We start from the raw sequence: 12,508 nt of genomic DNA, 5'->3' as shown, positions 1-12,508 counted from the left end.
CATGAGATGTCTGTTATTCTGATATGTGGCATTGTCCATCTACTTTGCAACTCGATTCTCCTATTCACCACCTCTTGATGATCTCAGGAACACTTACACTAAATGCAGTTGTTATAACACGGATTCTCGGCTATGATACGATTGCGTTCTGAAGCCTGTTAGTAATACCTGCATGCAGCTATTACTGATTCTCTTGTCACTTTGGATAAAAGCATCTTGTACACATTTTGGTGTAAAGTCGTGATCTTGGTATATAAAGATGCTGTGTAGATACAGGGAAGTGAAGATAAATGAATGACCGCAATTCCCCAGTAGGAATCGCACCCTTAATCCTGACAGCATTAGTACAATGCTCAGAGTCAAGGCATAGACTCCCATACCACCAGGAGATCCATCAACTGAGCCACATGGGACCACCAGGTGAGTGTACCTCCCAGTTACATAACTCCCTTTGCAATGTTACTGAGGCTACATGGTAAAATATCTTGAAAAGAAACCAGAAGCTAAATGTGTTTTTGGCTAAATACTTCTAAGCCACAAAACTGCCTCGAAGAGCAGCCTAAAAAGTTGTAATTGGTCTCGTTTGTGACCAGTGCCCGTGATATTTAAATAAAAGGTTAAGTGTGGCTGTTTTATAAAACACGTCAGTATGAATTATGCATAATTGCTTAACCCACCGGTCATAGTCCATCACCATGATGGAAAGACTGACTTGCTCCACATTCTCCGGAGGAATGTCAAAGATGATGGCCTCATTGTACACTGGGTTGAGGGTGCTTTTCTTGGTGGTTGTTTTTCGCTTCTTTAACCTCCGTCCGTCACATATCAGAGAAACCTTCACATAGGGGTCTGTCAGATACAAGTTCAGTGTTATTCATACCAGAACAGTTGTTTGTATACCTCTCCCAAGTTTTAGCAAAAATGTAAATTCTAAAATACCAGTGACATTTTTGCTAAAATCAAGTACAGTTGCCATCCCAAACACGCGGACATTCAAGGTAATAGTCATCTCATTCTGACAGAAGCTTTCATCGATTACTTCTTGCCAACTTCCCTCGTGCCCTTCCTTTAAATACAACTCTTAAAGAGGTACCGTCATGCTTTTTGGGTTTTTTTTTCCTTTTCCTTTAGGGTGTTATATAGCTGGGAGGTGCATGTAATATGTCTGCGGAGTTGCAAAGCCCAAAGTCCACGCCAAAGGGAGTTATTATCTCTGACTGAAAACACTGCCTGAAACGCCTCGTTTGTAGTCCAGCATCTTCTCCTGTTACTTGTCTATGTCAATAAGTAACACATTTTCATAATCCCTGCCTAGCAGCTAGTTTGGGCCGCCCTCAACATCTCAACACCGGCAAGAGGATCAAACGGTGCTCACATGGACTGAGTGCTTCTCCTCGGCAGGCCTCTGGAATCTGACCAATCAGAAGAAAGCAGTGGGCTTTTAGGTAGGGGGCTCTTAAAGAGACAGCTACAACAAGCTAAAACCGCTCGTTTCAGAGACACAGGATGAACTGAGGGGCTGCAAAAAGGGCCAGTATAAGATAGATAAGGATTATTTTTGAAATGTGAATCATGCAAAACTACTCTAGTGGAGCCCCAGAATAAAACTAGAATGAGCATGAAATGGCTTTTTTTAAGTGACCACACGTTGCCTGGTCTCCCACAGACGTGGTTTCCATGTGAGCCTCCTTACTTGCTGTCAGGTTACGTACCTGAAGAGCCTGTGATGTCCATGGCTTTGAGGTTCCTGCATTTGATGACTGTTAGGGTCATTCTCCCCGCTGTGGGCAGGTAGCACAGCGAGTACATGATTTCTCCTAGGTCCACACTCTCCTGGAGAAAAACAGGAGAGAAAAAGAGGACCGAGAACACGTCATTCATTTGAAATGCTTTGGCACAGCACTCTCAATAATACATCTGACTCCTAAAACAAAGTAAAGAGCAGAGAAAATGTGAGACACGGCGTTTTGGAAACAGGCGAGGATAGTTAATTCAGTGGGGTTAATGTCAAAATAAGCAGGCTGACTGTCATTCTGAATGATAGCTTTCATCCCATGTTGAATCATTTATGAAGCTTTTTAGTGTTACTAATTAATGAGAGTGGTGGCATACTTATGGGACATCCTGGGGTGTTTCCCCCACCATCAGCTAAGCAACAAAACATGACATTTTTAGGTGGAAAATGATTTTTCATCTCTACAACGGAGTTTGAAACATCAGTAGAGCCTATGTTAAGGCCTTTATTTTACCTGATAAGTCATATATGCACTGCATTATGCCGAGCGCAAAACCAAAAACAACCTGCGTCTAAGGTCACAGATGCGCGGTATATCTCATTCGCTCTCAATTGTAAGGCAACTGGGAATGAAAAGATAGAAATTCAAATACGACAGCGTGTGACTCGGGCTGATGGACAGCAACCTATTGTGGCTATGGTTTAAAAACATGGGAACAAAGCGGCACCTCTCTTCTATTTTCGGACCATCTCAATATCCCATTAACACTAGCCTTATTCTTGTAAGACACTGAACTGAAACTGAAACCTATCCTTGCAAAATGATTTGTCACGTTCATCCAGCATTAAGACATGAAGAATCATCCAAACTATCCATCCGTCCATCCATTATCCAAACTGCTTATCCTGCTGTCAGGGTCACGGGGATGCTGGAGCTTATCCCAGCAGTCATTGGGCGGCAGGCAGGGAGACACCCTGGACAGGCCGCCAGGCCATCACAGGGCAAAGAATGGACGTCCACCAACAGTGCACCTGCAGTCACCAACCTCGTTTCAATTCATTTCATTATGCCTCTGTCAAGTAACTTTGGGAGAGAGTCCACCATGATAGATTTGTTTCTCTGGGTGAGAGAAGAAAGCCGGCCAATGCCTTAAAGGGTCATTGAAGATGAAGGATGTTGAGGTTAAGGAGTGTTGGTTGTACTCTTTTTGATGATGATTACACACTTCTTTCCTGGAAACTGACAAGAGGCCAGAAAAGCTAAGCTGCAGCTCTGAACAGTAATGACGACGGTGCTACTCACAGCAGAAGCATTAATAAACAAACCTCGGCCTGTTGTGCAAACCCTGATAAGCAGAACTGATATATAAGTTAAATAAATTCAAACATCACTTACCACCTTTTTGTGGAAACAAAATAGGTCATGTGTAAGGAGCTAACGTCTAATTGTGTAGCTCTGCCTGCCTGTCTTGATTTTGCGGGAACATTTTTGCTATGGTGTTTCACACACCTCCGCTGCTGATGTGTTAAGCATTGATGAAATTGAGAATTTAATAATCTCAACTGACTCTGTGGATCGATGGATGGGCTATATTTAGATCTGTAGTATGCAATACCAGTTTTTGGAAACTGTGTGGGCTGATGAACTACACTTCCCATTGTTTGGTATTATGCAATAGGCCTGTATTTCACCTACCACTCTTTGTCGAGGACGGTTGATGATTTCGAGCCTTAAAAAAATTGGTTCAGGAGAACATTTCATGAAAAGGCTCTTTCTGAGGAGAACAGTGCAGGTAAACTCAAGGACATGTTCAAGACGTTTTGTTTATCAGTGACCATGTATAACTACAGTCTAACACCCCGCCCACCTTTTTTTCCTCCCCAATAGTACTCGGCCAATTATCCTATCTTCAGAGCCATCCCGGTCGCTGCTCCACCCCCTCTGCTGATCCGGGGAGGGCTGCAGACTACCACATGCCTCCTCCGACACATGTGGAGTCACCATCTGCGTCTTTTCAGCTGACAGTGAGGAGTTTCACCAGGGGGATTTAGCACATGGGAGGAAAACGCTATTCCCCCTCCCCCCCCGAACAGGCGCCCCGACCACTCAGAGGAGGCGCTAGTACGGCAACCAGGACACACACCCACATCTGGCTTCCCACCTGCAGACACAGCCAATTGTGTCTGTACGGACGCCCGATCAAGCCGGAGGTAACATGGGGACTTGAAGCGGTGATCCCCGTGTTGGTAGACAATGGAATAGACCACTATGCTACGTGTACGCCCCATGGTCTAACCTGACACAAATGCGAGACAGTACATGAGATATGATACATCCAGCAGTGTGTCTATGTCAGAGCCTACTCACCGTCATTGCTGCGTGAATGTCCTTCCACACCACTGCCTCCCTGGAAAGGTCAGAGAGCTCGAAGAGGTTGTCCACCACCACCTCCCCTATCATGTCGTGGCTGGTGAAGCGGTCAAAGTCGTACACACTGAAGTGTAACTTGCGATTGCACAGCTCATCGTATGTGACGGGGAAACAGAAGGTCTCATCGAATGTGGGATTTAAATTCTTGCAGTGGACACGTGTCTGGAATTTCTTCTTCCTCTCCGGTAGCAGGTAGATCTTCACATACGGGTCAGAGGTGCCTGTTAAGTCCTTGGCGGGCAGGTCTAAGGCCTTGAGGATCTTCACCACCAAGGCCTGCTCCTCGTAGTCGTAGCGCAAGGCAAAGCTGAGCTTCCCGCACGTCTCCACAGGCTCTTTGGCCCCGTCCTCTGAGTCTACGGACTTCTGTTTGTAAAGTTCCGGTTTAATTCTTCCGATGTTCACCGCAGAAGACTGGCGGATAGGCAGCGAGTCCATGCTGAAGTCAACGCTGGTGACGTTCATCTGACGGGGCAGGTGGCGCCGGAATGAATTGTGCCTGTGGAAAAGGGTAGAGGGGGAAACCGATAAATGTCCCCCGTGTCAGTGACACGCCACAGTGCCAGCATTTATATGTTTGGCACAGCACTAAACTGGATATTTTAAAGCTGCAATGAGGAGTTTGTGAGTTTTGTTGACTTTGTGCAACACTGTGGACAAAAATGGTAGGGTTTCTCAGAAGAACAACTTCGTTGTTGCTTCAGCATTTGTTTTCAAGAGAAGAGTGGGAGTAGTAGTGGTGTTCTGGAAAAAAAAGCTGTTTGCAAAATATACAGTGATGAGGTGCTGTATCTCTGTGTGGCTATGTATCCTGTCGGTGTGTACCTGTCGGTGTGCCATAAATCGTTTTGTCACATCTTGTGGGGGAAACTGACCCGGAGACGAGCAGTTGAAATTATTTTCTAGCAGTCTTCTAATCTATCTAATCTTCTCGCTGAAGGTCTCATTTGCTTATGTCACCCATATAGAGACGTCAAAATTAAATTAGATGGATGAATAATCAGTGACATACTTCTCGTAGCAGCTTTACTGTTGTTTTACACTGTGCGAATGTCGTGTTTCATTCTCATTCATTCTCTGTAACTCATATTAAAATAAGTTAAAAGAAAACCCAACACAATGGTTATATTTAACACCACTTCTCGTTTTATCTGCAGTATGCATAGTAGAATTAAGCCTGTGGGTATGGATTTATGGATTGAAAGTGTTCATAATGGAAAGCTGACTGCAAGTTTTGCATTTGAAGTATTTGAAAACCTGCACCTTGGCTTTAAATGGAAGAAAACCTCTTCACCCTCCATAACAGAAGTCCTGCCAAAAATAATCTGAATGTAGGCCTTAATTTCTCGGGAATTAAATTTTCTCTAGAACTTCCGGTGCCAAGTTAGATTCAGTGCTGGAGTTTCACCTGCCCCCCCCAATTGTACTTGGCCAATTACCCCACTCTTCCGAGCCGTCCCGGTCGCTGCTCCACACCCTCTGCCAATCTGGGGAGGGCTGCAGACCACATGCCTCCTCCAATACATGTGGAGTCGCCAGCTGCTTCTTTTCACCTGACAGTGAGGAGTTTCACCAGGGGACATAGCGCGTGGGAGGATCACGCTATTCCCCCCAGTTCCCCCTCCCCCCTGAACAGGCTCCCCGACTGACCAGAGGAGGCGTTAGTGCAGCGACTAGGATACGTACCCACATCCGGCTTCCTACCCGCAGACACGGCCAATTGTGTCTGTAGGGATGCCCGACCAAGCCGGTGGTAACATGGGGATTCAAACCAGCGATCCCCGTGTAGGTAGGCAACGGAATAGACCGCTATGATACCCGGACACCCTTTGGAGTTTCATCTTTTGAGGAAAACCGTGGCTGTTCTTTGTCCAACCATGTTGTCACCTAGCAACTGGCACTCCTTATTTCTGACAAGACAGTTGTAGCAATCTGAAACATGGCACAAGTCATGTGGAAAAAGAAGCAAAAGAAGCTCAATCAAACACAGCATACAGATGTATGTAGTGCACTAGGGGAAAGAATATAGCTAAAAGGGGAATTGTATTGTTGAGGAAACAGTGTCCGAACTACTACCTTCATAAAATTTAACTGCAGAGTTCAGCTTGTACTGAAACTGTTGTGGCAAATGTGATTATTGTCATAGGTAATTTGAGAGAGTGGAGTATGAAAGAGGAATACGAAATGAAACTGAAATTAAGGCAGTCTTACAATCTTCTTGTTTTTGCATCCCCTGTTTTAAATATATAACACTGATTGACATGCAACATTAATTTCTGGTTCTGATTTGAATACTAATATTCTACTTCAGTCTTTTCACCCCTTTTCACGATCCTTCAGCAGCTAAAGAGGTGTGAAAGGGTTGTTAATTTGCTCAGGGGAATGGAGGGGGTAAGGGAGGTGTTATTAGTCTTGTCGAATGTTGAACACAAACCGCAGTGCAAGCTCAGGCCACCAAAAGCTCTTCTGAGTCCAAAAACAAAAAAACAAAACCAAAGATAAAATGATTACTTCACTGGTGTCCACCTTCAGTTTTATGTTGGGTATACTGGGAGAAGGATGCTGAATATGGAGCTGCCAGGGAAGAGGAACAGAGGAAGGCCAAAGAGGAAGTTTATGGATGTGGTGATGGAGGACATGCAGGTGGCTGGTGTGACAGAGGAAGATGCAGAGGACAGGAAGAGATGGAAACGGATGATCCGCTGTGGCGCCCCCTAACGGGAGCAGCCGAAAGTAGTAGTAGCAGTAGTAGTAGTAGTAGTAGTGGTAGTAGTAGTAGTCTGTGTTCAAGCATGCATCAGTAATGGACTTAATTTTGAAGGCCATGTAACTTCATTTGCAAATTTCCTTTCATTTAATTTTTTTCAGATGAAAAGCACCACATGAACCTGGCTTCTAACTCACAAAGTGATGTTTAATCTGACATTTAGCTGCACTACCTGTTTAGAATAGGGGGTTGCAACGCCTCCAAATGTGTTTGTGAATACAACTGAAAACTGCTTTGGTAAGATGTTTTTTTATCGACATAACCCTCATTGAGGAGAAAATTGGCAAAAAACATTTTTTCTGCCCCCCCCCGCCCCGTCCACTACTATTCTGTCTTAGTCGCTCCCTCTTATTCTGTCACTTGGTATCACCCATGTGGTTTCATTCGAGGTAGGATTTCACAGAAACGCCATCGAAAGAGATGTAAGCAAGACGTGATCTGTCACCTTTAACATTTTCACACAAATGAATCTTTCGATAAAAGTTTTAAAGTGTTTCTGATGTGTCAGCTTGCTTTTCTGGGTTGAGTTAGCTATAACACATGATCCAGACGAGCTAACTTTAGCTCTGCTGAACCGCTGCAAAAGCTTCTATTTTACAATGTCCATGTTAAGCAACCATCCAGGATACAATATAAATAATGTGTAACGTTAGCTAATCGGTTGAAAAACGTGCAGTCAACACTAGCCTATACTTAAGACGATGATCCTGTATCGTTCTGTTCACAACAAAGTCACACAGCAGTTTTTCCACATCTATGACATCACCTGTCCTTGTTACTCCTTCTCATCAGGGGCGTAGCCAGGACGTTTTTACTGGGGGGGGGGGCAGCTGGGGCCAGCCATTTAATTAGGGTGGCACTTGTCAAAACTACCATTTTAAAACTACTTTCGAAGATTATGTTAGCCCTTTTAACAATGCCATGGATTGTGTATAGCCAAAGGGTATGGAATGGTATCATTCATCTAATGTACATGTCCCATACAATGGTGTTAATGCAATGGGTATGGTTTAAGTGTTGTAAAGCGTAAAGACCAAAGACAAAAATGTCATTTAGTATTTCAATTGCAATTTCAATTGCATGAAGGGAAAATGTACACAATGAAGCCAACATTTCCATCCCCTGAACACACACAACTAAATAAACTACATCACTTGGACTTGCCATGCTGCACTTACACACTCTTGCTTTTACACTTGGATTTACACGAATATGAGCCCATTGGGCTCATAACTTTAGTGACAAAGGACAAGACTTAATAATAATAGGCTAATGATAATAATGCATGAATTTAGCTTCCTGTTTCTGTGCAGGCATTTTTTTTTACCCACTCGGGAAGGGGGGCGAGGGGGCCGTGCTCTGACCAATGGGGGCCGTGGCCCCCCTGGCCCCCACGTGGCCACGCCCCTGCTTCTCATGACGTTTAACCCCAAAACCAAAATCGCAAATATGTAAGTTTTGTTACATTTTGTAGAGATCAGAGTGATCTCCGCGGAGTCATGAGGGTGGAATGGATGAACACCAGATAAAACATTTTGCTACCCCAGCTGTGGTTTTATTGAGGACAGACGTTGTTGTGATACAGGTCATGGTTTCAGCACCGAAAAGGGGCTTAATACAAAACTTGGTGACGACGGTTCACACGAGCGTCTACCCATTACCAAAAAATAAAACCGGAACTCCCGCGCAACGGAAGTATTGCGTCACAAAAATGATCGTTACAATTTCCACACCTGCCGGTATGGGTTGTTCTCAATCACGTGACTTTTTTTATTGCCAACGAACAGCTCCGCCATGTTGGAGGACAGCTAGACCTTAGCAACAACTGTTTACGCTGAAGTTCTCGTTCTTAGTGCAGAAATTAACCATTGTAAAATATGGAACCACGACAGCTGTTCTGTGTGAATCAAACCTTGAAACAAATTCTCTTCACTCGGACTGTTTAGAAAACGTTTAGCATCGCGCAGTGAGAGCAACACTTTGGAGCCGTTGTCCTCCAACATGGCGGATGTGTTGCCGTCACGTGATATGTGACGTAATATGAGACTAACCCATACGAAAAACTTGGCCAGACAATGTTTACTAGAGAGAAGCTATTGGACAACTTTGAGTTATTTTATACATATATTTTGTTTGGTTTTCATACTCAGGATAAGAATTTGGGGGGGGTGCTTTTGTGATTAACCTCAATCTCTTGCTGGCAAATTTCACATTCATCAATGCAAGTTTTCTAAAAGGACTCCTCTTTACGGTGTTTTCTAAAAGGACTCCGAACATTACATGGACACAATATCTTTAAGTTACAATAAGAAGGCTGTAAAAACAATGACTTTATTTAATGACTTTTTTGTTCTGGGAACAGAATTGATACCCTCGCTGGGTATATTCTTTTGGTTATTTTTCTGTTCTTTACTTATTTTATTGTATCTAGTTTTCACCCCCCTGGCATTTATGTTCTTTGTTGTTCTTATAATGCCTGCAAGTTCATAATTGTGGATATTAAAAAAACATTTTTAATTAAAAAACATCATTGCAATTTCCATAAAACTGATATCAGCACACCCATAATATGGGTATTGGTACACATTGAACTCATGATCAGACAAACAGCTGTGGCCTTTTAAGTCATGTTGATTAAATAAACTAAACTGAAAGGTTTGCCCCCAACTGATATTGTAATCAGTCCTGTTTGAGATTTAACTTCATTGCAATTCGTGGATACTCTAAACCTTCCTTTCATATTGTCTTTTGTCAGTTGTAAATGACAAAGTCAAAGGAAAATCAACAGCCAGTGGCTTAAGAATAACTGGGGTGATGGAGAGGGTAGGTGTAGCAATATGCCCGTGGTCTGGGTACCACATCGTGATGAACGTTCACTCAGTGTGATTGCATCAATGCGTCTAATGACAAGCTAATGCGAGTGTCAATAAAGGCATCCTCGGCAAAACCGAGCACAGCTGCTAAGTGTGTCTGGCTGGAGTGAACCTTCAGTCTTGACAGATCCCGCCCCGAAGCAGGGCTAATTATGGATGCTCTCATTCAAACGCAGTCTGGGAAAAACAAAGAAGAGCTAGACCTTATGGTTTAATTGCGGGGTTCTTTCCCAGCGTTACCATAGGAGCTTGACACACATGCACACCCAACGCAAAGCTAGGCCCTGAGTGATTACAGCTCTTAAAATGGAGTGCAGAGAAATGGCATTGCCATGGCCGGCGGTCCTTCAGGAGGAGATCCTTCAGGTCAGTTGGAGCGAGGCCATCCCTGACATTCCACACAATAGTGTGACATTTTCCGTGCCATTTCAAGGTCATTTTCCAGCCCCTAATGCTTTACATGACGTGCCAAACTGCCTTTGGACCAGTGACCACTTATTGTCACTAACTGCCATGACAGTTCCTGTGTTACTCAAGGAAAATTTTTATGGAAATAGCCTAGTTGTGTTAGATGAAAACCAAACCCAAGTATGAGTTACTTATTCAGTGGGCTTATAAAAGCTGTTTCTTTGGCAGGGCTGACACATGTGCAGCAGTCACATTGCAACTGGTGCAGTGTGAGCTCATCGATCACGTTAAAACTTTTACTGCTTGATAGAAAACGAAATCTAGCTAGGTCCACTGTTTTACGAGTACTCTTAAAGAAAAGTATTCTAGCGCATCTGAAAAGGATATAATTAATTCTGATCGAACGACTTCTTGGACAACGGCCTTGTTTCCCACCTAAGATCACCCTTATCATTGCTAGAGTGGTACATTCTTTGCAAATGGAGCTTAAAAAGTTAAAAGCTGTATATATCTGGTAAAATTACGTAACCCCTTTTTATTCTTTAATACTGCAATACATATCGTAAAAATATATAGGCCCTATGGGGGGGGGGTTGTTTAGTTGGTCTAAGCCAACCATTGCTGAGGAGAATGGCGGCAGGTACTCAGGTGGGGCTACCTAGAAGATGAAGTCGGCTCGGTGGTCTGCCTCTGGATCTTGGCCTGCTGGCTGAGCTTCTCCCTCAGGGTCATCTGGACCTCGGCCGGGATGTCTGGAGACGTCTGGCTGATCTTCATGGCCGCCTCCAGCAGCTTCACAGAGCTCTGTACATTCACCTTCACCTCTGGCGGTGGTTTCTTCTCCACCACTTTGGCCTCGGGTGGAGGATTGGCCGGCGGTGCCTCGGGGAGACCGATGTGGAGGCCATTTTCAGTGTGGGTTGAGAGAGCCTTTCTCCTCCAAATGGGCCAGCACAGCTTCCAAAAGACAAAGAGAGAGACTACCAACAGGGCGAGGCCACAGAAACCCACGACCACAGCAAGGAGACTAATAGAGATATCTATGAGTAACCGGGAGGAGAATCATAGCAAAAGACAGGGAGAGGAGACACCACAAAAACAGGCAGAGAGAGACATCATGCGAGCGAGGGACAGTGTGATGGACAAACATGCAAGACAGGAAGAGAAAAAGAGGAGAGAAGGCAAGCTGTGAGAAGAGGAGGCAGCATATGCATCTTAAGGCAAGGCAGTCTGAAGTCACACAGCCTCATTCAGTACACCACACAGTATCAAGAGAATCACATGTTGAAAGACAAAATCAAGACAGATAAAATCGCTTTGTGCTCATATCTATATGTATTTCTACGGCATCAGACATTCCCTGAGCTCACTGGGGTGTAGGTATTGTATGCAATAGTTAGGTGAAGGAATCGATTGGCGTTATTCCCTGCAAAGGGAATTCCGATAAATACCCGTGTTAACCGGGAATGTTGCGTTGAACGAGTTTTTATTTTAAAAAGTAAAACGCTGAGAGAATCCATCTCGGGAACATGCAAGAGATCGCAGCAAATACAGGCTGTGGCTGTGCTCCACCTGTTGCTCTTTCGTCAGTCAGGAGCAGCTCTTTAAGTGTTCCCGATCACATCGCATGTTAACGACTTCGCGTCGATTAGAGAAAAGCCGGTTCCCATATCAAGTTGAATTAAGCGCGATAAGCAACAAAACAAAAGAAAAAGTTGAGCTGCCTTTCCATGACTAACTTATTACGCACAGGTCTTGCAGCAAAAAAAGTCTGCGGAGGGAACGAAAAGTGCAGTCATTTCAGTAGTAAGGAAAAAGAAAGAAAAAAGAAAAAGGTTTTGCCCCATTTACCTGCGCGTCCTTTACCTGGTATGTTGCTTTCCAGCGGGAAGATGTCCGAGCATTTCTCCCGGTCTACGTGGCCCGTCACGCAGAGCTCCGTGATGATCTGCAGAGCCCTCTGGCACAGGCTGACGCTGTCCTCCGTCCGGGCGCTCATGGCTCTCCGGTTAAGCCATTGCGCGTCAGAGGAGCCTGCGGGGCGGCGGTTCATTTGGACGGCTTTAGGCGGCGCAGGGAGCAGCCCATCCGCGCCAGACACCGGAGAGACGCGGCGTCTCCGCGTCCATGTCCGTTTGCGCAGCGCCGAGTGGCAGATTGACGGCGCGCCGAGCGCAGGAGGCGACCGGCTCTGTCCAATAGGAGCGCGTGTGACTGAGCCGTGGACGAGGCTGCTCTGCACGCCGCCGTACCCGCGACTCAACAACTTTCCCCCCTCCACCTGTGGAATGGAA

At 44.9% G+C, this 12,508-nt stretch overlaps 1 protein-coding gene across 3 annotated transcripts in view; it reads right to left on the bottom strand.

Moving 5' to 3' along the window:
- syt10 (synaptotagmin X) overlaps positions 1-12,267 on the bottom strand; it is a 36,913-nt gene extending 24,646 nt beyond the window's left edge. For 2 of the 3 annotated variants that reach the window (XM_056277133.1, XM_056277134.1), the window contains exons 1-5: positions 12,066-12,267; positions 10,873-11,254; positions 4,104-4,665; positions 1,713-1,833; positions 678-849 (exon numbers count right to left, since the gene is read on the bottom strand). In XM_056277133.1, coding sequence (XP_056133108.1) covers positions 678-849; positions 1,713-1,833; positions 4,104-4,665; positions 10,873-11,254; positions 12,066-12,267 — 1,439 coding nt within the window. The remainder of the gene's footprint in view (positions 1-677; positions 850-1,712; positions 1,834-4,103; positions 4,666-10,872; positions 11,255-12,065) is intronic. The other variant, XM_056277135.1, reaches the window with a different exon arrangement.
- Positions 12,268-12,508: the final 241 nt, after the last annotated feature.

This window comes from Lampris incognitus, chromosome 3 (genome assembly GCF_029633865.1).
Source record: "Lampris incognitus isolate fLamInc1 chromosome 3, fLamInc1.hap2, whole genome shotgun sequence".
Classification (NCBI taxonomy): domain Eukaryota; kingdom Metazoa; phylum Chordata; class Actinopteri; order Lampriformes; family Lampridae; genus Lampris; species Lampris incognitus.
This window is presented reverse-complemented; position numbering and strand designations above follow the sequence as displayed.